Below are 27,030 nucleotides of genomic sequence, written 5' to 3'. Positions count from 1 at the left end.
CAATGCCAGCAGCCCCTATCCACATACGAGTAGCCACTATCTCTGAGATGGACGGTGAGGATGAGGAAGCAGTACCACCAGCCATAGTTTTCATGTGTTTTAGAAACAGGAGTTTCGAAAACTGGAAGAAACGGAGTTTCGGAGTTTCGGCCATTTGAAATTTTGGTGGAAACGGCATTTCGGAGAAACCAATAAATTATGATTAAATATACATATATATACACATACTAAGTATACTAGAGACTAAAGTCACTGGTGACTAAACAATCTTAACTTTTAGCACAAGAATCTAACTTCCAAGACCCATGATTTAAAATTTCATAAATCACATTGCGCAGCAATTTCACATAGTTATCAATTTCACAAGCTGCAAATCACAAGACTTAAGAACTCTAAAATCACCCAAAATAACTTACAATATTTTGAAACAAAAGTGTAACATACTAACATCATAACATCTGTCATCCAAGAATCATGATCAAAACTTAAAAGTTAAAGTCAAGTTCATCATTCATGAGACTTATCACTCGTCACTCATGATAATACAAGTAGTCACCGGTGACAGATCATAGTACTAAGTAGATACATGATACATCAGATTCATCATTCATCATTCAAATTTCAAAAGAAGGCAACCTAGATTCTAGAATCTAGATACATCTAACATCAACAAAAGCCAATTTAAAGACTCGAGTCAAGACTACAAGCTATAGCAATGATCATATGATGTATCATGTGAGTCGTGATATGTCTCAAGAGTCAAATATCAAAGTAAGATAATAGATCTATGAGATCTCAAAGAACAGATAACTTCAAAGTTTAAACAACGACCACTAGCCAGCCATGGGGAAAAACATAAGCAATTGACAACTATCAACAATACTCGAACATCAACGATAAAATCTACGCTCAAGGCTCAAGCATATGTAGCAACATCATCTAAGCCAATAGAGATGCTATCATCCTGATCCTCCTCTGGCTTATCGCTATCCACATTAGCTGATGAGCCAAAACTATCAGAAGCCCCTGAATCTGCTAGAGCAACTGAAGTGCTAGCTCCATCTATGGCTCTCTGACGTTGTGGAGCAGTCTTGCTGCACGTGGTATAGCTCGGGGCTATCATCTCTTGGTAGAGCATGGTATATATGTCCCGCTCCTCTAAAGTGATGTCTGGAACAAACCTCACCTTCTCTATGTCGATCTTATCAATATTTACCTGTGTTTATTTGACATAGAGATTTAAAAAATGTATCATCTTTAGATTCTAGAATTGGCATTCAAGAGTCAAACTTCAAAGACCATAAGCTATTAACAAAATATAAATATAATCACCTGCGCAAGCTAGGGATGAATATCATTTTTCTCAAGCAATTGAAGGTTGCAATGGCAAAAGACCAACCTCTCTAACTGAGCAGTGGTAAGTTTATTCCTTTTCTTTGTATGGAAAAGGGCCCAAGTACTCCAATTTCTCTCACAAGGGCCTGAGCTACAATCTTGTGAGAGAACCCGTAAAGCAATGCATTTCTATAAATCATCATTCAAATAGAAACACAAACGGAGCCATAAGAATCTAAGATTCAACTTTCAAGAATCAAACTATGCAGTGAATGCCAGTGATAATAAATTACAAATATGTGATTATGTATAATTATTAAAAGAAATTTTAGGATTGCAAATTACCAATGTGGGCGCACAATTTCCATACTTTTCCCACCATGAGACAGGCTGAAGTTGAGTTCCGCTCAACTTCGCAGTCTCTCTACCAAAATGCAAGCTCTCATTGCGGAATGTCAAAACATCATCCTCAATCCTTTGAAGCATTGACACATCGCCACCTGTCACCTTTGTCATATACTCCATGAATCCCTTCTCTAGCTCCTCACACTCACTCTGCTCATCATCTCGCCAAAGAGGATGCAAGACATGGGCCGTTGCATGAATTAATCTATGAAACCAATTCCATCTCCTCTCCCACACAACTATGATTTGAGCAATCCTTAAGATATCAACATTGAAGAAATGTCAATTCAAGTCTCAAGAATAGTTATTCAAATTTCAAAATTCACACATATAATATCAATTTGTAAAATAAAGACTCAAGAGTTACTTACTTGTCTGAGGGCAAAAAGTTTTTTTTTTAGAGTCTCTCCTATCTTATCCATATACTCATAAAGAAGACCCATAGTGCTACTCTCCATATCGGTAATGCGTAGCATTGTATAGATAGGATTGAGAATTCTCACCATAGCCTCCACATCTTTCCACCAAGTATCGTTCATGACATTGCACCGAAATGCCATGGTCTTTGAATAATCATACTCATACCACTACATGAACTCATCAGACCATATAGTGCGCACCAACTCCTTGTGAACACGCACCAATCTCTCAAGCACAATGAAGATGTAGGTAAATCTAGTGGTGGAGGGTTTTAAGAGCTCAAGGTGGCTAAATGAGCGAAATATGGTAAGAACCTTAAGCCTCCTCCTCACAAAATTGACCATACTTATGGCCGTGCTAAATATAGCCTCAACCCGTTGAATTTTGCCTATATCCTCAATCAAAAGATCAATGGAATGAGAAGCGCATGGTGTCCATACAATGCTTGGAAACTCCTCCTCTAACATGCTGCCCATGGAGACACAATTGCTTCCATTATCGATCACAACCTGCACAACATATTCAGGCCTGATTTTCAAGATGACATCCCGCAAATGCTGCCATATAAATGCACCTGTCACTACAAGGCCTGGCAAAGAGACATCAATGGCCTTCACAAACATAGTGCCCTTACAACATGATACCATGACATTATACACATTTCTCCTACGAGCGTTAGACCATCCATCACACAAAAAGGTACACCCATACTTCTGTCAGAGTGCAGCGGTGCGGAAGCGTAGGACTGAGAGTGAGAGAACGCAGAGAGAGAAGGGAGAGAAAGAGACAGTGTACACTGAAGATCTGCTGTATAAAGAATGCTGAATACAAAGATATACACGGGCGCAGTGCGCTGGACTGCGTGTCTCCACCTCGACGATGCGACCTGCTGTCCACCTCGAAGTCTGCTGCAGTCTGCACTGTCTGCTGTCAGAAATCTGCGAACAGAGACAGAGATCTGCACGGCACCGGTCTGAAATCTGCGACAGAGAATGAATGCCAGACTGCTGAAAACGTCAGCAATAAATAGGCGAAAATCTGCCTAGGATGGGGCGCCAAAATAAGGCGCAGCCTGATAAAAATCAGCTGCAGGCAGTCGGACTGCCAAGGCTGATAAAAATCAGCTGCAGGCAGTCGGACTGCCACGTGGCAGTCCGACTGCACAGTCCGACTGTGCAGCTGGACTGTGCAGCTGCTGCCTGCTGCTGCCTGCCTGAAACAGGCTATGATCTCTGACACCCCCTCTCAGAGCCTGGACAGGGCAGAAGCCTGAGGGATCTGGAATGTTGCCGAAGTAGAGCCTGAGGAAGCGCCTTCGTAAACAAATCCGCAAGATTATCCTCCGTCTTGCAATACTCCACAGTGATGGTCTCATCCAAAAGCTTTTCTCGGATGAAGTGGTACTGGATCTCAATGTGCTTCGTCCGGGCATGAAAAACAGGATTCCTCGCCAAGGCAATGCAACTCTCATTGTCACATCGCAGCAATGTAGGACGAGTCTGGGGGCACCTAAGCTCCTCCAACAGTCTCCGAAGCCACACAACCTCGCATGTGGTGGAAGACGCGGCCCGATACTCCGCCTCAATAGACGAAAGGGCTACCGTGGGCTGCTTCTTGCTACTCCAAGAAATAACACCTGCACCCAAAGTAAAGCAGTAACCTGTTGTAGACCGCCTGTGGTCCACGTCACCGGCCCAATCCGAGTCGCTCCAACCTGCAAGTACAAGATCTGACCCATCTATCCCTGCGGGGTAATGAATCCCCAAATCAGACGTCCCCCTCAGATACCGAAGTATCCTCTGAGCAGCCTGCCAATGCACCGTCTCAGGTTCACTCATGAACCCTGCCAAGAGCCCAACAGCAAAACATAGATCAACCCTGGTGTTGAGAAGCCAAATCAAAGACCCTATCAACTGTCGATAGCGGGAAGCATCCGCCAAAGGAAAAGCTGAGTGGGAAGTGGCCTTCCAGTTCGGATCCATGGGAGTAGAGAGGGCCCGACAATCATCCATCTCAAAAGACACCAAGAGCTCCTGTACATATCTCTGTTGGGAGAGAAAGATCCCCCTCTGAGACTGAAAAATCTCATGTCCTAAAAAGAAATGGAGTAGCCCCAAATCCGTCATCTCGAACGTCCGATGTAAAGCTGACTTTGTCTCCTGGACCTGCTGTACATCATCACCTGTGACAATCAAATCATCAACATATAATACAAACAGCACACAACCATCCTCGGAAGTGTGAACATACAGCTGCGGATCGGCCTTGGACCGCCGATATCCCAACTGAGTCTGGAGGAACGAATCAATCTTCTCGTTCCAAGCTCGCGGGGCTTGCTTGAGACCATACAGGGCCTTCTTCAACCTGTAGACTTTCCCATCGGAAGAACCAAAGCCAGGAGGCTGCTCAACGTAGATCTCCTCCTTCAAATCACCATTCAGGAAGGCCGACTTCACATCCAACTGATAAACAGGCCATCTCCTATGGCCAGCCAAAGCAAGAACAGCTCTAATGGTTGCCATACGAGCTGTAGGGGCAAAGGTGTCATGACAGTCAATCCCTGGGCGCTGGGCAAAACCCTTAGCAACAAGGCGAGCCTTGTGCTTATCCAAAGTACCATCACTGAGATATTTGGTCTTGAAGACCCACTTGACTCCAATCACCTTCTTCTTCGGGGGGCGTGGCACAAGTGACCAAGTGCCATTCCTCTCAATAGCCTCCAACTCAGCTTCCATAGCTTTCTTCCATGGGGCGGACTGTAAAGCCTCCTTCACGGAGGTGGGCTCTCGATCCTGCATAACTCGGGACATCAAACAATAATTGGAGCAGACAAGCTCCGAAGAATGCGCCTGGTGCCTCCGTGACCGCCGCAGACCATCCTGCGGTCCCCACTCCTCAGGAACCCCCTCGATCCCTGAATCACGGAGTGTGTCACGGGCCCAGCGAGGAGGAGGCCGAACCTCCCTTCGTCGTTCTCCATCAGTAGAAGACTCTGGAATGTCCACCGGTGGTAACTCCTCAGAAGGATCCGGTGGAACAGTAGACTCTGTGTCAGAAACAGAATCATAATCAAACGGCACAGGCTCCAGTGGAACTGTAGAAGGAGCCAAACTCTCCCCTGGATCTCCAAGAACGGGATGCTCCTCCCCCGTTGAAGAAGCCGGAACCTCCACAAACCGCACATCACGGCTAGTATATACATCCCACTTGACGGGATCAAAGAGTCGGTAGCCTTGGGACTGGGAGCTGTAGCCAACAAATACCTGTTTGCGGGAAGCCGCTTCGAATTTGTCACGGTGACCTTTGGGAATGTGAACATAGGCATCACACCCAAAGACCCGAAAGTAAGAAACATCTGGCTTCGATCCAAAATACGCCTCAAATGGAGTCATCCCTTCCACGGCCGAAGTAGGAGATCGGTTAAGGATGTGGACTGCAGTAGCCACAGCCTCGGCCCACAGAACCTGGGGGGTCTGTCGGTGCTCCATCATGGTGCGCGCCATCTCGATCACACTGCGGTTTTTCCGTTCGAGAATACCATTTTCTTGTGGAGTATTCGTATTGGCAAACTCCTGGTGAACTCCTCTATCTGCACAAAACCGAGCAAATTCATTAGAGACAAATTCACCTCCCTTGTCGGATCGCAAGGTCTTCAACTTCCGGCCTGATCGGTTCTCCTCAAAGAGAAGCCAATCCTTGAAGTGCGAGAAAGCTTCTGATTTTAGTGCCAAAAAATAGGCCCATGTCATCCTGCTATAGTCATCCACGATCAGCATGAAGTACGAGCTCCCACGCAGGGACTCATTCCTCATAGGGCCACATAGATCCGTAGATACTAACTCCATCGGTGAAGTAGACCGCCGCGAAGCGGTGTGGGGAATGGCATCCCTATGCTGCTTCCCCCTTATGCAGGAGACACATGGCTGCTGGCTCACCACTATATCCGGCAACCCTCGAACAAGCTGTCCCCATGACACCTTCCGAAGATAGTCATAGTTCAGGTGACCAAACCTAGCATGCCATAATTCAGACTGTGACTGTGAGGTAAGAAGAAGAGTAGAGAGGGCAGTGGAAGACTTCAGTTTGTAAATGCCGTTCTCCTCATATCCACATGATAGAACCTTCCTCGACTCACGATCAAGGACTCGCACTGTAGAACTGTCAAACTCCACCAGAAGACCAAGGGAACAAATCTTATGGACTGAAAGGAGATGGTACCCCAATCCTGGTACATGCAAAACCTCTGAAGTATGGGTGCCACCTCGTCCATCTGGAATAAGCTGCATCTTACCCCGACCTGCAATAGAAACTGAAGAGCTGTCTCCAATGAGAACCTGCCCACGCGAAGGTCGCAGCTGGGCGACACCATCTGATGAAGGAGTCATGTGCCGTGAGGCACCACTATCAATAATCCACTCTCGAGATTGGGAAGCCGCCATCGCAGCATCAGAAGCATTCGGAGAAGCGTCCTCAATGACAACTAAATGTAGAAATGCAGCTGATGAGGGTGCAGCCACCGCTCCAGAATCCTTGGTGTCCTTCTTCTTGGTGTCCTTCGAGTCTTTGTCAGGGCAATCCTTCTTCCAATGGCCAGTCTTTCCACAAATATGGCATGTGGAGTCTTTGTCCTTGTCCTTCTCCTTGTCCTTCTTGGACTTGTTATCCCCCTTCTTCTTCTTTTGGTCCTTCCCCTTCTTCTGAGAGGCTTGACCTGTCAACGCCTCCGTCTTGGAAGCATTCTGTCCCTTTAACTGTTCCTCTTGGTCCAAGACCATAGGAACCAACTCCTCCCACCGAAGAGTAGACTCTCGCCCTGAAGCAATAAGGGCAGAGTAAAATGTACCGAATCGTGGCGGCAACTGGGACAAGAGTGTAATCGCCATGTCTTCGGAGGAGATCGGCTTCCCCGCATTCTGAACCTGCATCTGTAGCTGCCTTAGCTTGTTAATGTGTTCCCTTAGCGAAGAAGACTTATTGACGGACAAGGTCCGCATCTGAACCTCCAAAGAAACCCTCTTCATCAGGGTCATCCGATTGTACATTTGATCAAGCTCCAGCCATATCTCACGAGCCACCGTCAAGTGCTCGATGTGAGCGATCACGGCTGTAGTGCATGATAGAAAGAGAAAGGATCGAATCCTGGCATTCACTTTGTCCCCATGAGACTGGACCCTGGCCAACTCCGTACGAGCATCGGAAGAGAGTTTGGACTCATCTCTTACCGAGGGCCGGTCAATATCTTCCTGTACCAACTCCGCCAAATCATAGGACTCCAGAATGGCCAACATCATAACGCGCCAAATGCGGTAGTTGTCGCCGTCGAGCTTCTGATCTGTAGGAAGAGCCGGTAGGACAGGCACCTTCCGGTCCATAATCGCCTGGAACTCCAAGTCCATCTCTGTAGACATCTTTACCTGCAATGCCTTCTCAAACGCAAAAGCAGCCCCCTCTGACTGAGTAGACTCAGCCTGCTAAGGCTCTTCAGCGTCCCGAAGCTCCTTCACCCGCCGGAGGCGATGAAAAAGCAAAACCTGCACTTTTAGGTTGAAAACTCAAACTTTCTCCGCGACAAACAGTAGTAAACAGCAGCAAATCCACCACCTGTACTCCTTTCCTGTGCGCCCACACTCGTTTCAGCCTTGTTCCAAGGCGCAGTCCTCCTGTCTGCCCTTAAACGCAAAAAACGCAAATTTGTGTCGCGATGGAAACTCCTCTTCAGGTTGATTCTGCGCTCAATCAGCCCTCAAACACTGCTCTGATACCATGTCAGAGTGCAGCGGTGCGGAAGCGTAGGACTGAGAGTGAGAGAACGCAGAGAGAGAAGGGAGAGAAAGAGACAGTGTACACTGAAGATCTGCTGTATAAAGAATGCTGAATACAAAGATATACACGGGCGCAGTGCGCTGGACTGCGTGTCTCCACCTCGACGATGCGACCTGCTGTCCACCTCGAAGTCTGCTGCAGTCTGCACTGTCTGCTGTCAGAAATCTGCGAACAGAGACAGAGATCTGCACGGCACCGGTCTGAAATCTGCGACAGAGAATGAATGCCAGACTGCTGAAAACGTCAGCAATAAATAGGCGAAAATCTGCCTAGGATGGGGCGCCAAAATAAGGCGCAGCCTGATAAAAATCAGCTGCAGGCAGTCGGACTGCCACGTGGCAGTCCGACTGCACAGTCCGACTGTGCAGCTGGACTGTGCAGCTGCTGCCTGCTGCTGCCTGCCTGAAACAGGCTATGATCTCTGACAACTTCTTCCATGCATCTTTCAATGGCTCTAATTGAACCTCAATGTATGCATTTTCCTTCTTGAGCTCTTGTGTGCGTAGTGCCTCTAAGGATGAGCCCTCCCATTCACATCCAATGCGGCTGATGGCTTTTATGGTTCGCCTCCATTGCTTTGTTTTAGCCACATGGAAGGGAATAGCACATCTAATGAACAATCTCATCAACTCTCGAGTTGCCTTAGCTATGGCTTGCTTTTGCATAGCAGCATGTATGCTAGCCCTCTCTAATGAACCTCTAGGAGCTCCTGAAACATCAGGCTAAGGCAAAGGAGTCCTCGTCACACGTGAATCAGAGACCGAGGCTGAAGCGGATGCACTTGCAACAGGATTTGATGCAGCCCTACTCTTATTTGACGATCCAACCACACTTGTGCTATCCTCTTGTTGCTGAGCTGTGGCTAAGTCTTGGACCTGTTCTGCACCAACTGTCCGAAGACCAAGCCGTTGCCTCCTCTATAAATCAAGAGAAAGCTTCATATCTCTTGGCACATTTGCACATGGAGCTGTGTCTCTTCTTGGCACATGAGCAAGATGGTCTTTGACCCTAGTGACACTCCCTGTTTTCACTATGCCACAATAAATACATTTCCACTTAATAGATCCACCTGACCCCTCATATGAGGTTATGAGAGTAACATGGCGCCAATTAGGATCAAGAGCCATGGTATTTTCTTGGCTGCAAGCTGTCCAAACATCAAACAAATAACATATAAGGCTGAAATAATGTGCACACGGCTGGCAAGACAAAAAATTTCTTATATCTTGGCTGAAAATTGCAAAAATTCAGTTCTGAAATCTACATGTGCCATGAAAACAGGCTGAATGTTCACAAACAAATGACACATAAGGCTGAAATATGTGCACACAACTGGCAGGACAAAAATTGTCATATATCTTGGCTGAAAATTGATTATTGCAGACATTCACACAAGGCTGAAATAGTCTGCACACAACTGACGAGACAAAAAATTTCATATATCTTGCCTAAAAATTGATTATTGCAGACATTCAGGTCTGAAATCTGCATGAAACAGGCTGAATGTTCACAAACAAATGACACACAAGGCTGAAATAGTGCACACACAACTGGCAGGACAAAAAATTTCATATATCTTGGCTGAAAATTGCAGATATTCAGGTCTGAAATATACAAGAAAACAAGCTGAATTTTCATAGCTGAAGGTTACCTTTCGAGAAGAGAGCTTTCAGCATTACTAAGTGACCACGGGCTGATGTGCAGCAGTTCAGGCACTATTGCTTCAGTTCAAGCACGTGCAGCAATAGGAGAGTCCAAAACGAGCAAGGGGAGAGACAAAATATGCAAGCGAGTAAGAAGCACAGCCTGTTTTGGGGGTTTTACCCTGCCCGTCCCCTGTCTGGCAGAAACGCCGTTTCCCAAAAACTAAAATGGCCAGAAACGGCTGTCCCGTTTTTGGGCACCAAAATCGCCGTTTCTGGAAACTATACCACCAACTTACCTAAGCATGACAGTCACTACCAAGCACACATGCACCATTAACGCATTAATTGATGAGGGAGCCGATTTTAATGTCTTAACCCATGACCATTGGACCCAATTGGTAAACCACAGTTGCAGCCCACTAATGCTAAGCTCACTCCTTATGGAGGCCAACCATACACACTTCTGGGAAAGTGCAAGGTTGCGGTTTCTATCGAGTCTGAAAGCATGCCGATAATCTTCTCTGTGTTACCCAATACTAAAGATGCAGGCATAGAGTCGCTATTAGGACAAACCTTTAAGAAGGTTGCAATGTCGACTATGATTCGCAGCACATCCACCTAGCCGTAGGTAATGTCCACATAGTTATAGCTTTTAGCGAGGGCGATGTGACTCTTTCCAAGTCCACAAAGCCACCGGTAGAGAAATCCACTGTCAAGTCTAAGGAGGGGGGTCGTGACTCGTCACAACCTACCAAGCCTTGATGCCAACAACCCATTAGAACCAATGCTGAAGCCCATGAACCCCAGTTCAAATGGGTACCTAAACAAAGAGCGCCACCTAGGAATAGAAACGCACGACCTTGCAAGGCTAATGATCCGCACCCAAAACCTAGAAAGCCAAGACAAAATCATAAACATCGATATACGATCAAGTCGCGATGGGTCCCTGGGGCCTTTTTGCATGTGCAAGGCTACTATAAGGGTAACACATAGATTTGGCTACCTAAAGCCAAAACAACCAAAGGCTCTACTCAATCGCCATCCTCAAGCTTGACCACACAAAACCTCACACCACTAACACTCAAACCATAAGAATTCTAGCCGCTAAGTACATAGAACATCCAACGCCTAGCTCAGCAGGGCCTAAACCAATCTATCGCCCAAAACCACGGCCTGCTGCTGCTGACAAACCGCCCAAATCTAGCCCCAATGATACCCCTCAAATCTCAGAGACATCTAGTCGCACGACAACCGCCACTACAACCCAACACGTCGACCATGAGGCCAAGCCACAACCTAAAGAGCAAACCAAGCTGCAACCATTAGCTGCTCAACTCTCTAGTTCTGTTAGGCCTGAACCACCCACCGGCCTTAGACCCTCTTATGAGCAGCGATCAATTCTAACCTTGGCCGCAGACTTAGCTGAACATACGGGGGATGACTTGGTTGCTTGCCTTCGGCGCTTGGACGTGACTTTCAAGTCCCTTGCTAAAAGCTATAACCGCTTAGACTTGGGGCTTTTGGAGGAACCATTGGCGACGGAGATACGAACACTCCCTTATTCTTGGGAAGAATCGAAATTTGTATTTGTCAAGGCTTCTGAAGCAGCTACCAAGCTGATCGCCACCAAGGTCTCCTGTGAGCAAGCACAGCTACAACGCCTCATCACTACATATGACAAGCGTGTAGCCTGTGCCAATGATCAAGAAATTGACAACTTGAAACAGTTTGCAACCAACAACTCCCCTTTATTGAAAAAATGGTACACTCTTCACCTCCAATGGAAGCTTGAGGAATGTCAGGTCATGACAAATGCCGAGCAACAATGCACAATCAAAACATCGGAGTATGACCCAACTTATGTTACTCCAGCATCTTATAGGGTATTGACGACCAGTCGCGACCGACCCATGGAAAAACATATTCACGGACACCCCTATTTGGATCACATCTTGACCAAGGAAGAACTCCACATCGCTAGCCGCATGGGCTCCGGTCACTTCTTGCTCAATGTCCTTACCTATATCATCCACCTCGACATCCGACCTTTCGATATGGATAGTTATGCTAAGTTAGAATACAATCTGAATTTCTATGCCTGGCTCATGCGAAAGTAAAACACTAAGATTATGCACTGAAGGCCCTTCATCCTCTAACCCTTTAATCCTAGGAAAGATTCTTCTCATTTCCGGAAGGGGAGGGGGTAAGGTGGAGGTAAGGTGAATCAAACCAATTACATAAGGAAAAGCACACATTGCAAGGGTAGAAGGCAACAACTTGTCATTGGGGAAAATATTAATAAAATTTAAAATCAATAAACTACTTGGAGAAAAAAGCTTGCTTTTGTGCTTAAGCATTTCAATTAGCAAGTATGTAATCGTTCCCTTTTGTATATGATTATTTTGAATAACACTAATGATGAACATGATTTCATGACAAGCACCCACCATGGCAGGCCTTTTCTAGGCCAAGAAAAGGCTAGCAAATTGCCCTTTTTAGAAGAGGAACAAGTAAAATATGGACTTTCGGTGGAGACACGAGCCTTCAACCAGTTCAAGTTCCAACATATATTCAACCTAAAAGATGTGGTCATTGAAGAGCGGGCTGTGAGGCAAATCATTGAGCAATGCAATCTGCAAAAATACATGGAAGCAATAAGCCAAGGAGTGGACTACTTTCACTGTGCAGAGTTTCTGACGACTTTCTATAGGAACCGCGGCACCATAACAGTGCATGAGGGAGAGGAAACTCGTCAGGTACAAATTGAATTGACCCCGTAGCTGGTAGAAAAGGCATTGGGCTTGGCAAACAAAGTAGAGAGGAAACTCAAAAGAGATGTATATACCTTGCTAGGAATGGACAAGGTAAAAGTCCACACCAACGACGGCATCAGCCTGGTAGATATCCCTGACCCCGAAATCCAGCTCCAGGCACACCTTGGTTTCTAGTCAAAGATACAACACCATCATGAGCCGCATCAACGTTTCCCTACTAGAGAGTGTCGCAACAAGGTTGTTGGATGAGATGAACCTCAATGGTTTTGTGAGAAAGACCAGTAAGACCTTGGCAAAAGCCTTGGCTACAAGAGGACAGACTACAGAAGGGGAATCTCCCACCACCAAAGCTAAAAGAAAAGCTTCGTCTTCAAAGGCCGCAACCATTGGATTCCGGGGATCCTCACCGCAATCATCAAGGAAGCCTTGGAGCAAGGGCAAGAAGAAGGAACCCCCCTGGTAGGAACCAAAAGGCTTGCTACGACAGACGCCGAGTCGAGGGGAGATCCTAAGAGGCAAAAGGTGGCAGGCTCTACAACCTTCGTCCTCGCAACAAAGGCCACCCGAAGAATACAACGAGTACGTCAAGGAGCTCCTCTCTCAATTAGAGAGAGCCAAGGAGAAAAAGAGAACCGCAGTAGCAGAGCTCGAAGCAGAAAAGGAGGCCATGGTTGCATCCCAATTGGAGAGAACACGCCAAATGGCCATGGCCCAAAGGGAAGTCAATGAGCTGAAAGAGCAGCTACAAGCTAAGGAAGAGACAAAAGTTGAATGGTAGGTGTGCTTGAACGAAGAAATCGAGGCCACACGATGCCTACGACAGCACAATGAAGAGATTGTGGCACGCTACGAATATCTACAAGTTGAAATGGAAAAAATCACTAAAGCCATAGAAGAGCTGGAGGAGCTGAGGGAGAAAAGAGCTCGCAAGTATAAAAGGGAGGTGGAAAAACTAACCCAAGAGGCTACCGCAGCACAAGAAGAGCAGCAAAAGCTAAGGACAGAGATGGAAGACCAAGAACACAGACTGACAGTGCTAGCTCGGAGAGGGGGAAAGCCTCAAGGACATGAACAGGAGGGCAGAAGAATGGGCTAATCAGAACGAAAAAAGAATTAAAGCCTTGGCACGCCGTCTCGCTCAAATAGAAAAAGAAAAAATACTTACTAAAAGCAAAGCAGAGGCTACCCAAGTGAGCTTCTCGACCTAGCAACGCGCCTTCTTGGATATCCTATTGGACGTCACCCAACCAGAAGAGGGAGAGTCCATAGAGGCAATGAAAAGGAAACTGGGAATGGCTCGTAGAGTGCTGAAAGCAAGACTGCAGATGCCGCCACACAACCTAGCGGGATCGGCCCAAGCCTGAAAGAGCAACGCCATTATCTCTTATTGGCAGGCCTAACCTCGCAGGAAGTGGATGCACTCAAGTTCATCAAAGGAGAACAGCAAGAGCCAAGCCGGGAAAGAGAGGTGGATGTGAACTTGGAAATGGGACCACATGAAGAGAAGCTTGTCCCACCACCTCCTTCCCTGTGGCCTGAAGAGCAGCAACACGCAGACACTTCCACATAAAGAAAGGTGGCACTAAGGGAAAAAAGAAAACAAATGGCAGAGGAGACAATGAGAAAATGGAACGCCAAGGGAGTGAGGGCACCCCAAGCATCTATCCCACCATGTGAGAACAATGCCCCAGCAACCTTCCATGCTGACCTTGTAATCTGGGAGAGGCAAGAAACGTCTAGAAGCCCCTTCGATTTTAACTTCAAGTTTCCCACCACCTTGTGTAGGATCTTGCCCATCAAGGTGGTGAAGAAGGTAATTAACATCGGAAGCAGACTCGGGCAGAAATAGTTGGAGGAGAGAGCGCAGACCTCCACATTATGGGCCATGAACATACCAAATTTTGGCAAAATAAAGTTTTTGAAATACCAAGGTTTGTGCCCGGCTACAAATGCCAACCTACATGGAGAAGAAGGGTCTCCGACACCAACTTGAACACCTGGATGGCCTTTTGCAACACTCAACCCTTTGAGCGGAATGACCCAACCTTTATGCCCTACCCTCGAAGGGTAGGAGTGGATTTTGACTCCAGTGTCCACAACCACTACGACTTCCTTGTAATCTATAACCCTCATTGTACTACGTATGAAGATGCCCTCATCTTCACGTCAGAAAACTTGTATGATACCCTAATCCAATTCACTAACGAATTCTCTTCATGCCTTGACCCCGCCTTTATTACTACTTGTAATTACCTTAGATTACTTAGGATACTCCTTAGGCAAGACCCCACCCCGCAGGAGCGCAGCCTCCCAATACTCCATTTTATCCTAACGCTATAGATAGTTGCGCGATGGCTTGACTAATGATGTGAGCTGCTCTATTGCCTTCATTTTGCATAGCTCTTCTAGAGGACATAAATGAAAGCCACTTCACCCGCTGCAATCATCTATTCCTGTCCACCACCACCCTTCAAGTCCGCCTAAACCTCAAGGGGTATCTCCAAAGCTACCGATTCCTTAATAAATCTATTAAGCCCCCTTCACCACCTCACTCCAATGACGTAGATTAAACTTCTGTTGTGACTATGTAACTTTATAATAGTTTTTTTTTTAAGAAAAACGAAAAGATATCACATGTAGCCACCGCAAGTTGCACATCGATCACAATCACTGCACCTAGAGGTCCTCAAGCTAGGTATGTCCGGTGGGTGGTCTCGGTCGACTAGCTCCGTCCCTAACCCCCTAGCCTCATTTTGATCCCCCACTTCACACTTAGGGTACATCAAGGGCAGGACACACCTAAGGACATAACACTCATCTATGGTTAGACCTGTTACCCTAAGCTACACGCACCGCACCTCCCCTATGCACAAACTGAGTCCTCAAGTGTGGGACACACTGAGAACTTGTCCAAGGTTGGACCCATCTCCCAGTCCCACAAGCACCTGCACCATGCACTTCACGGTAAGGCAGACACACCCCCAGATAGTGCACCTTCTTTTCTTTCCAGGTACAAATAAGGGCTCCAACCACCAACTCCAGAGACCCCATCATCCATGCAATGCACTCCCCATCATATGCGACATGTCACCATGCAAGCACAGCAAAGCAAGGAGCGGACGCGACAGCCCCAGTCGAAAAGTGAATGATGAAGCTCATTTGGAGCAACGCAAGAGAAGGCAACCGCAGAATGCTAGGCGACGGATCCATCCAATACAATATTCAATTTCAAAGCCAGATCCGTCCACTACCCTCCCTCCAGCACCAAGGATCATATCCCACGCAAGGGCCTTTCAGTTCCATAAATCCCTTCAACAGGTCCATAAATCCCTCCAACACCAAGGATCATATCCAACACAAGGGCCTTTTAAGTCCACAAATCCCTCCAAGACCAGACATCATATCCAACACAAGGGCCTTTCAGTCCCATAAATCCCTCCAAGACCAGGGCTCATTCCAAACTCCGGGACCTTTTGGTTCCATAAATCCCTACAACACACCCCCCAACACACCTTGTATACAAACTCAAAATGCCACTTGGCTGTCCCAGTAACACCGTCCGACTCACCACCCAGCAAGTGCCATGGGACTGACACTCAACTAGGAGGGGGTAATATTAACCCTCAGATGAATAAGGTGAAAAATCCAAAAAATCTAAAGCAAAAGATAAGGCCAAGGAAAAAGTGAAATGGAAAACAAAGGCGTGTCAAGAAAAAAATAGAGAAACACAATAAGTGTGAAAATTTCCTAAATCAAGGAGAGAGACGCGCGAGAAAAAAAGTACAAGTCAATACTTTTGTAAAAGAACGCAAGGCGTATCATGATTTATTTTAAGAGCACCGGGCTCTCACCTGTGCGAATTGTAAAGGTAAATGGGCGATAGGAAAAAAGCTAGAAAGATAGAATGACAATGGGAAAAAGGGCCTAGAGACCACAACCGGTCATGTAAAAAATGGGATAAAGAAATGACCGCCCCCAAAAGGGATTTAGGGTTTTGTATATAAAGTTCAAAAAGTGAATGAGAGCTCATTCTCTGGTGTGTGGCAAAGTGGACTCTTCTTCTTCTCTTCTCTTCTCCTCTTACTTGCTTGTGAGTGTTTGAGGGAGAGAGTGTGAGTGAGGAAATAAGTGTGTGAGAGTAAGGGATCTTGGAGGTGAAGCCCTCCTCCATCTTCTCTCTTCTTTTCTCTGGTCTCGCGCGTGGCTATGGAGGATGGAGCTTGGAGGTGGAGGTTTAAGAATGCTTAAACTTGCATCAAGAATCTTGGAGCTATCGAAGTGCTTGAGAGAAAAAGCAACTCAATCAGGCATCAAGGTAAGCTCACTACATTCATAAAGAGGTATGGCGCGTGTCGGCTATGTGAGAGGTGGCCATTAGTGCTCGCTTGAAACGCTTGAACAATAAGCGGTCCGTGGGTCTTGGCAATTGAGCTTATGCTCGCCTCTACAACTAAAATAAGGAAAATCTGGTCAAATGCAGCCAACAGAGCCTAGAAAATCAATCACCCAACAAGCAAGCATGAATAAAACTGAAAACACAGATGTTGTACATCAAAATGCAGTTAAAAGAAGCATTAAATGTAGGCCATACAGCAATAAAATAAAGCAAAAAATCAGAACACAAGCAGCTAATATCAAAGCAAAAGCAACAAAGATTGGAAATAGGTTGTTTTATACTAGAATCAAGTCGGTTGCGCAGCATTGTTAGGAATCAAAATCAGCAGTTAGCAAACCTGCAATAGCAAAGAAAAGCACTCTAAGACCTAAAACGGACGTCTGATACCATGTAAGAAGTGGGTGCAGCTATGGAAGCATATAAGACTGTTGTAAGAGACTACAAAACACAAGAGAGAAGAAATAGAGACTACGAGAAAAGAGAGGACACAAAAACACTACAAAGAGAAGTCATAAATATGCTCAGAAATGGAATCCATATACCAAACATGAGACAGAGCCGCATACAACAATGAGCCCCCGGCTATGTGGACATTGGCACTCACTCCCTCTCCAACAAGACCTGCTCTAGAAGACTACAAGTAAATCAATGATTGAGGAGAGGGAGTCACTGAATAAATAGCCAAAAATATGCCAATATCTCGATCAGGTCAGCCAACAAATAAAATAATAGTAAATGCTGGTCAGCCATAAAATAATGGCCAAAAACCATTAAAAGCACCATAAAAATGTATAAAACAATCTCACGTGCCCAACTCACTAAACCACACCCAAACTTACTCATGAGCTAACTAATCTGCTAACACAATCAATTTTGACATCAGTGTTTTTCCAAGGCACCTTGGTAGTAGCTTAATAACCCACTACTTGGGTACCCATGGTCCTATCTAATTGTCATTGTTGTATGTACTATGATGAGTCCTTACTCATTGTATAATTTATTATGCTGATCACCCACAATTTGAGAGAGGGTGTTAGCAAAGTATATGTCCTAGGTGACAGAGTTTACTATTAGAATGCATTTCTATTCTGTGTCTAGCGCATGTAATATAGGCTGAGTGTATTTTTGGGCTGCACTCAATGCCGGCTGAACTGTTCATTATTATTGTTTTATTTTCGCCTAATTATAGACAGCCTCTTGTCCACTATAATGCATGTATCCAAATACTCATCCGTTCAGTTTGCTCTACTTCCTGGTGGAAAGAATGAGTCTGCAACACTCTGCTGGTTATCCACAACCTGTGCCATTGTAAACTCTTGAGCTTTGGTATATGGATTCCATTTTCCGAGTCTATTCTCTTTGAGTTCATTGTGTTCTTGTTGTTCTTTGTGTTTACAGTAGTTCTATCAACATTGTCTCTCCAAACTTTTCTAAATTCTAGCACTCTCAGTCAGATTTCTTCATCTCCTGACTTTCAAGGTTTGACACCCTCATTTACATGCCAAGGCACGTGTGCAGGGGCTGTTGTATCAGCATCGTTTCTTGTTCGCTTCACTCAGATTTTGAGTTTTGTTTCCTTCGTCATCTTCAGCATTTTCTTCTTCCTGTGTCCCTTTCATGGCTTCCAACTGACAGTTCACTGCAGCTATAATTGCTCCAGGCTGCTGCAACCACAGTTTTTACTGTCTACTCTGCTGTCTAACACCCAAAATGCAGCTTATCATGCCAAACTTGCAGCACCTGCTGCATGCACTGCTCCTAAACACCCAGATGCAGCATCTTGCAACCCTAAATGCAGCCCAAAGTACTGCTAGCAGCCAAAAACACAGATTTTCCTTCCTCAGCGACACCTAAACACAAATTTATATCTTAAGTGCTGATTGGTTGCTCTCACGCACCATTCATATGAGTGGACATACACTCTATCCTATCATTCATGAAATCATCTGACTCTACCTTCAACACCTCACGGCCCAGATCACCTCTTTGAGCTTCTTGACTCGGTGCATGTCCAATTAGTGTCCTTCCCTTTTATAAATTAGCGACAACGTTAGAGACATAAGATAGCCAAAACGTTTGGCACATCCAGAGAGTCTCCTTTGAGATGTATTAACAGATGAAGACCTTTGGTGACTAGAAATATCTGTGATCTCTTCATGTGATTCATTATCATTCCGAAGGGTCCCATGAGCTGGATCGAACAACAGGGAAAAAGCACTATTCTCAGCAAAGCAAAAACCTTCAGAGTGGGCTCTGCCTTGCAACTGTCTCAGGGACTGACCTTCTGATGCGTAGAAAGCTATCTGATCCGGCGTGAGCCCACCACCTTCCATAGCCATCCCACAAAATCTCTCACAAAACTTCCCTGCTCTTGTCGACCACGCCAAAATTAATGTCGTTTCCTTGCAAGAGCTCCCTTCTCGGGTGAACGTGACTATGCAGGCAGGCGTTCTCAGTCCCCCGGCGTTGATCGGTCTACAAGGCTGGTTACACAAAGCCAGTTGCGCCTTTGTTACAAAATTAAGGACCAGTCTCCACCAGGCCTGAGTTCGCACCCAGGTTGCCAAATTTGCTAGTTCTCATGGCTTGGGGTTTGCCACCTGACTGCAAACTGGAAACCCTTTTCAGCCATCAGTGAAAGCATTGCCCATGAGGGCTAACTCCCAAGTTCACTCACGTGAGAATTTTTGTTGGCTAGCAAACCTCATTTTGCCTGAAAATTTATTATTTATTCTTTGTTAATCAGCTCGCACATGCCAGATTGGTCTCTATGGGTTCCCACTGAACTAGTTGGGAGCCATTTCCCTGGTGGAAATAGGTTCAACGTTGAAATTTCCATTTCATTGTTCGGAAATGTTCATGTTTACTTGTATTGTCGCATACATCAGGTTTGAGAGAAAACCTTTATTTTGTAGTAATGCATTTTATTCTTTCAATGTACCACTCAAATTTGTTTTGTGAAATCTTAATTTCCACTTATGATTGTGCTAGTATTGTTTTAAGTGCTACCTTTCCGAGTAGACTTTTGTCCACTACTTGTATTAATTTGTGAATAAACTATGCCAAATTTGTGTTTTCCTTATGCAAGTTGTCATCGGTTTTTTTATTAAAATTTTATTTTCATGGCCATATGAATATGATCATTATTACACCTTCATGCATATGGATTTTGGATAAGAACGGTGCATAAGCAAAAATGAGTATTTGTAAAGCGTAATACTTTCATTCACTTGGCATGAGCGATTATCTTGTACAATGGGAGGTAAATTTGCTACTACCATGATTCTCATTTTACATAGGGAGTCTTTCAAATACATATAGATGAAGCATGCATGAACATAATAAGGCCCCCTAATCAAATCAATATGAAATTGGTGTATTTGTATCTGTTCTTTCCATTTTAACACATCATCATGCATAGTCATTACACTTGGATTTGAATTTATTTTTTTGGGTGCTTTTTCATGTGTTAAGAGGCCTTTGTAATAGTATTGGTTCTTTCCTAACAAATGGTGCTTGACCATCCCTATGCCATGGATCAATGGGTACACAATATGTTTTGGATACTTTGTGATTTTATATTGCATATTTATGTAATGTTGTAATTTAAACTTTGGTTTGCAATAGCATTACACTTATAGGGTCACATCTACATAAATTGAATTATGTTTGTATATTCCTTTTGTAGTTGTTATTTTAAAAAGAAGGACTAGTTTTTCATGTACAATATCTAAGTAATTCCAGTTACCTTTTTTGGATTTGATTTCGTTAAAATGATTCTCTTATGTAACAAAACTTGACGATATCATAAAAGCACCTCTATGTTTACTAATGTGTGGTAAATCATTTCTCCTATTGAATGAAATTAAGGCCAAGCAATACCTTTTTGCTTATGGGTATTTTTTTAAAATGTTTATGTGAGGTCACAGTGCATTCCACCTTTATCAATTGCCATGTTAGGCAAACATATCATGTACAAAGTAATTCAACAATAATAATATTAGTAAACTTGCTTCAAAAATTTGTTAGCATATATTTTGATATCCCAAGACTTCTATGCCAATTCTTGAAAATAACATAGAATTGTAAGATAAATGTGCCCATATGTGACTAATTTAAACTCAATCAACTTGGCTTCATCACGTCATTCAGGTGTGGCATAGCGCCAGTAAGTTGTTAATAATTGTTCTCTCAAAATTCACATGAGCTAAAGATGTGTCATAGTGGACAGACAACACAACACAATTAAACTTCACCAAAATCATCAAAGCTAAGTTGTTTTACTCCATGAAACCAATAATTGCATGGGTAATAGAAGTTTTCTCAATTTTATATAGAAGTCCATAGTCACCAACTTATTATTGTACCATTAAAAAGGATATGCTTGGCTAAATTTGAGTTTTGGTTATTTCTCTTGCAATTGGCAGGATCAATGAGTGGTTGGGTTGGTAATGGAGACTCTGCACCCATGGTTGCTGCAACATACCTAGAAGGTGGAGCACCTCTTTTTCATACTAGGGCAAAGGTTCTTGTAGAGGATATAGTAACCATTGTGAAGCGACCTACCATGTGAGTAGTTTTAAATCATAACTTTTCTCAATGTCTACTATTGACATTTTCATGTGGGTTATATGTAGACTAGATGACTTTTTTAAGACTATTGATAGTGCATTATGCCATGGTTGCAAAGCCATGTACAATTGTGGCCTCCATTTTCCTCTCACATCTTCACAAAGGAACCCACGGTGCAAAGGACTCAAACATGCACGTGTCATCTCCCCTCTTAGAAGTAGATTCTACTTCCAATGTTCAACATAATGAGATTGTTGATATTGTCTCATTGAGTCAGGATTTGGATGAGACCTTTCAAGAGTCCAAAGGCCTTACTTAAACCTCCCTACACATAGGTTATCTTTACCATCTTCTACACCTTCACCTTCCATAATTCACCCCGCCTCTTTCTACCCTCCCATTAGTCCTATCTACTATGAAATAGACATATTAGCCCATAGTTATTGCCCTAGGGATGACAACCTACTAAAGTCATGGACTTTTCTGTAACAAGCAGGATACATACAAACTAGGGGTTAGACACCCAGCCACACTGACCGGGGTATATAAGGTGTAAGAGTCCCAGATTAGGACAACCAGTTATTATCAAGAACATACTCTTCACCTTCATCTTGAGCTCCCATGGCTTCCTCCTCCCTTCTCCTCTCTTTCATGCCTTCTCTCTCTTCTTCTAGTCTTCTTTCCTCTTCTTCTTACTCTCTTTCTCTCTCTTCAGCTCCTCTCCTCTCTCCTCTTAGCTTCATTCATTACAAGTGGTATCAAAGCTTCATGCTTTAGTCCTTTTCTTATTTTCCCTTTCTTCCTTTTCGAATCCCAAAAACCCTAGTTACTCAGCTTACAGGTATAGGTATAGCATGAAGGACTATAGTTAACCTCAGCTTTTTGGAGCAAGTAGAAGCTATGGCTGGAGACTCGGACATATCTGGAGGTAAAATGGTTAAAATAACATGTCATCACTTCTTTTCATGCAAAAATTTAGGGGTTCCAAACCAAGTTTAGAGTTCCAAGAGTTGGAAAATGACAAAATCCCAGTTACTTTTTGCTCCAACCTTCCTTCTCTCTCTTCTCTTACAAGCTGCCATGGCTTCCTACCCCAAAAACCTCCAAGATCTGGCTTGAGGTTGCTCCCCAGCATCAACCAGTCTTGGGACATTGTTCTTAACCCCACAAGCTCTTAATCAAGCAGTGGAGTGGGGGGGTTGCTGCCCAGAAGGCCTACATGAGGGCAACCCTCGCAATTTTCAGCGCATTTTGCATTGGTTGCCCTGCCTACTCCACTCCTTCTGCCCTTCCCCTCATGTTGCCCCTTGGCACTCCTGCCACTCCTAGGCACTTGACTGAGCACTCCTCTCTCTTCCTTCTTGACACTATTGGTCTCGGGAATCAACGTCCAAGATGGACAGCAAGCTGGACAGTTCAGGATAGTTTGGGCAACCATGGATTCTTCAACTGAAGCTATCTCAGACCATTGGAACTCATCCCAATCCCTCCCTATCTTGGAGAGCTCAACCACCACAAGCCCTTTAGCCCCTGAATGACCTCTCTTACACCCGGATTGAAGAATAGAGCTCAGCATGTAGAGAGTTCTTGTGGGCAGCCATGAAAGCTTCACTTGAAGCTTTCCTTCTTTGAAGCTCAAACTTAGGAACAAGCACGAGAGCCCTCATCAGTCGATCCCATATTTTGTAAGCCACTCCTCAACCTCTAATACCATGAAGTCTCTTGGATGATAGCTCAGGATGATATTCTTATTGTTGATCAAGTCTCTCAAAATATGCTCCATCCATATAAGGCTTTAGCAATAAGAGACTTGCAGTGTTTTTGGTCATAGTCCTGCGAGACAGTCAAGAAGATCCTACTACAGAAAATTTTATTTTGAATCTGGGAGTGAATCTTATAGCTCCTTGAAGAGGGCTTTGTCCCCTCCGGTTTGGATGAAAAACCTCCCCAATTGGAACTACGGTTTGGAAGTCATGTTCATTTTTATGTGTTAGGGTCACTGTGGACAGGGGGTAGACCGCTCAGGATAGGCACAGTAATTCCATTGCAAAAAATTCTATTCATTTTTTGTCACAAAGGTTAATAGCTCATCTCAAACGGGACTTTGTCCCCTACTACCTGAATCAAAAATCTCATCAATGAGAGTTTCCTACAAAAAGTTATGCTCCATTTACTAACAGCAGCTCCTGTGGAGGACTGCATCTAGATGGCTAGCCAAAAGGCAAAAGCAAGGCCCATGAGGAACTCCAGAGGGAGATTAGAGACTCCCAGACCTCCATGAATGATGAACCGAGCTCGGCATAAGATTATCATGGTGATATGTAGGAGGAAATGCCTGACACGGACCCATACACCCTACTCAATCACACCCTACGTTAGCATGAGCTTCGTCACATGGAATGGCGTAATAGCATGGTCACCAACCACCGCCAAATGATGTCCAAGTTTGATGAAGCGATCGAGCATATGACCCTCTTAAACTCAAGGACTCAACAGACCTTGGAGCAACTCACTACTCTTGTTGCTCAATTAGCTACTGCTTCATCCCAAGAGAAGGTCAATGACTGATCTAGGCATGAATCTAGACATCCTCTACATCAAGAGCCATTGCATGGTCCACAGGGTATACTTGGTGCTAAGGGAATTCCCCCTTCTACCTACAAGATTGGTGAACCCTCTCATGCGCATAATGAGCCCCTATTGAACTCCCCCATCAACTGTGTAGCCAACACCCCACTAAGGCCCTCTCCCACCCTTGGTCGAAATTCCCCCACTCTCCCTAGAAGCCCCCATACACCCTATATGAATCAACCCCATCATAAACAATATGGTACCAATGGCCAGCATGGCAATCATGGGTAGCCTGCCTATAATGTACAGCATGGGATAAATGCACCACATGGAATGTATAGACAGCAAGGTATGTATGGCCACCACGGGATGTATGAGCAACAAGGGTTTCATGGGCAGCATGTCCCCCATGATCTGCGTGGCAAGATCATCCTAACAAAGTACAATGGGCATCCCCCCTCACCATCTGACTTGGAGGAATGGACGTCCAAGTTGGAGTCCTACTTCAATATCTACCATTGCACTGATGATTAGAAAATACTTTTTGCTTCTCTCCACTTGGAAGGATTTGCCCACACATGGTGGCACTATATCAATGAGAGAATCATTAGTTCATTGAGTGGGAAGATTTCAAAATGCATATGGTCCAAGTCTTTGTGTCTCCTGTGGAAAAACAACGGTTGGCAAGACGATGGTACACTCTTCACCAACATAACCTCACTGTACGTGAGTACACAAATCAGGTCATGAACTTGACTATGCATGTGCAGAGCATTAGCAATGATGCTAAATTGCACAAGTATATCTATGGGTTGGAACCGAGCCTATTAGCAGATGTCATGGCCCAAAAACCTACCACACTATTTGATGCAATTGAACTAGCTGAGAGATACACAAGAAAGTACCATAAGAATTAATATTTTTAGCAAGGTTCTCGGGACATCCCTGCGTCCCTTCATGATCAGCCCCATACGACGGTGGTTTCCGAGGTACTTTTATGCTTAATAATAGCCCCAAAGTACCCACTTACCCTGCCTTCCATGGTGAAAGAAAAATGGGTACTATTGGGACAACATTTGGCTCTAATGCTGAGAATAAGTATGCTAAAAATAAACAATCCACTGCATCACCTTCCCATGGATCTAGTAGCCAATGCTTCATTTCTCTGGATGTTGTGAAGGAATGGAAGGAAAAGGGCCTATGCTCTAAATGTGGGGATAAGTACACTACTGATCATGCCTCCAAGTGCCCGTACAAGACAACTAAGGTCAAGGTTCATAGCATATATGTCATGGAAGATTGGCACAATGATGAGGATGACCTACCCACCGACCAGACTGAGCTGCGGAGGATCTTGATCACGAGCAATTCTATGACCCGGAGGATGGGTTTCCTTTTGACCTAGGTGGTGATCCATCATGGATACTTGATCTGACATCCCACCCACCTACCACTTCCCTTTGCTCTATCTCCTTGGACGCTTGGATGGGTTCCCAAAGCCCCAGTACCCTATGCATTCAAGGAAGTATCCTTGGGAAGCATGTCTTCATCCTTGTGGACAATGGTAGCACTCATACTTTTGTCAATAAATCAGCCATTGATCGGTTGAAATGCACCTCTATGGAATTACACCACCCCTTGAAGTTCCAAGTAGAAAATGGAGAAGAAGAAATCAGCACACATGTATGTCTCGCAGTCCCCTTATGCTTGCTTGAAAATTATGTGGCATTGGTTGATCTAACTGCCCTAGATATGGGCCCCATTGATGTTGTCTTGGGTTGTGATTGGCTGAAACATTTGGGAAAAATTGTTATGGACTTCTCTCAGCTCTACATGGAGTTTATGATGCATGGACAACCCATCTTCATAGAGGGAGTTTAAGATCATGTTGATTTTCAGCTCATTATAGCAAAGCAACTCAAATGGGAATTTAAGAAATGCTCAGAAATCTTCGTTTTGCAATTGAATAAGGGCAAGCCCTCTGCAGTGCCTCATGATTCAGCGTTGCATGCCTTACTTGAGGAGTACAATGACCTATTTCAGATTCCTATAGCCCTTTCTCCTAAGAGGCAAGTGGACCACCCACTTGACTTAGAGCCCCATTCCAAGCAGGTAAACAAGCCCCCTTACAAACTCTCCAAGTGTGAGTGTGAAGAGGTTGCAAAGTAAGTCAAGGAGTTGTTGGAGATGGGTTTCATTGAACCGAGTTCTTCCCCCTATGCATCCCCTGTCTTGTTAGTCAAGAAGAAAGATGGCTCATTTTGCATGTGCATTGACTACAGAGACTTGAACAAAATCATGGTGAAGAACCACTACCCCATCCCATGGATTGACGATCTAGTGGATGAGTTGAAAGGGGCATGCTTTTTCACTAAGATTGACTTGCACTCTAACTATCATCAAATTCATATGAGGGAGAGAGATGAGGTCAAAACGACCTTCGCGACTTATCGTGGACTTTATCATTTCCTAGTGATGCCACAAGCTTGATGAGAAGGAGATGCAAATGAATGTATATGACCAAGAGATGTTGGCCATCCTCCATGGCATCAAGAAATGGCACCACTATTTGTATGGCAACTGCTTTCAAGTAAAAAGAAACCACCAAGTCCTCCAGTACTTCTTGACTCAGTCCACTTTAACTCCTAAGCAAAGGCGATGGGTGGCAACCTTACAAAACTATGACTTTGACATTTCACACACTCGGGGGCAAGGATAATATTGTGGCTGATTCACTGTCTTGAATGTGGGCATGCAGAGTATTCTCTATTTCAGAATTGCACAATGATTGGGTTGAAGAGCTTCAAAAGGCTTACTTGCTAGATGATCACTTTAGTTACATATTCCAAAAATTACAGCATGGGGTCATGGCTGAAAACTCCCAATATCAGCTCAAGCATGGCCTTATTCGGTCCCATGGCCAGATTGTCATCCCACACACTTCCCCCTTCATGCAGAAGATCATGGAAGAGATCTATTCTTGCCCCACTGCTAGTCACTTGGGTGTTTTCAAAACATATGACCGGATTGCCAAGAGCTTTCATTGGAAAGGCTTATGGAGGGATGTCAAGGACTTTGTGACCAAATG

General features: G+C 44.6%; 1 protein-coding gene and 1 pseudogene across 3 annotated transcripts in view; both read right to left on the bottom strand.

Annotated features, from left to right (window-relative positions):
* PAHX (phytanoyl-CoA dioxygenase (PhyH) family protein) overlaps nucleotides 1-19,435 on the bottom strand; it is a 54,085-nt gene extending 34,650 nt beyond the window's left edge. The window contains exon 1 of one of the 2 annotated variants that reach the window (XM_087688580.1): nucleotides 19,081-19,435. Coding sequence is in view for 1 of the 2 variants with exons in the window: in XM_087688581.1 (XP_087544707.1) it covers nucleotides 19,081-19,138 (58 nt within the window). In the remaining variant the exon portion in view is untranslated. The remainder of the gene's footprint in view (nucleotides 1-19,080) is intronic. The other variant, XM_087688581.1, reaches the window with a different exon arrangement.
* LOC148028632 (uncharacterized) lies at nucleotides 917-9,110 on the bottom strand (annotated as a pseudogene). Its single transcript, XR_015692488.1, has 7 exons — nucleotides 8,991-9,110; nucleotides 8,811-8,900; nucleotides 8,418-8,705; nucleotides 2,113-2,876; nucleotides 1,681-1,999; nucleotides 1,333-1,524; nucleotides 917-1,216 (listed from the first exon to the last, which is right to left on the bottom strand). The product of XR_015692488.1 is annotated as an uncharacterized LOC148028632 (transcript).
* Nucleotides 19,436-27,030: the final 7,595 nt, after the last annotated feature.

This window comes from Lygodium microphyllum, chromosome 11 (assembly GCF_053477565.2).
Source record: "Lygodium microphyllum isolate KBCC chromosome 11, Lygodium_microphyllum_v1.1.10, whole genome shotgun sequence".
NCBI lineage: Eukaryota > Viridiplantae > Streptophyta > Polypodiopsida > Schizaeales > Lygodiaceae > Lygodium > Lygodium microphyllum.
Note: the sequence above shows the minus strand (reverse complement) of the source record. Positions and strands in the feature narration are given on the sequence as shown.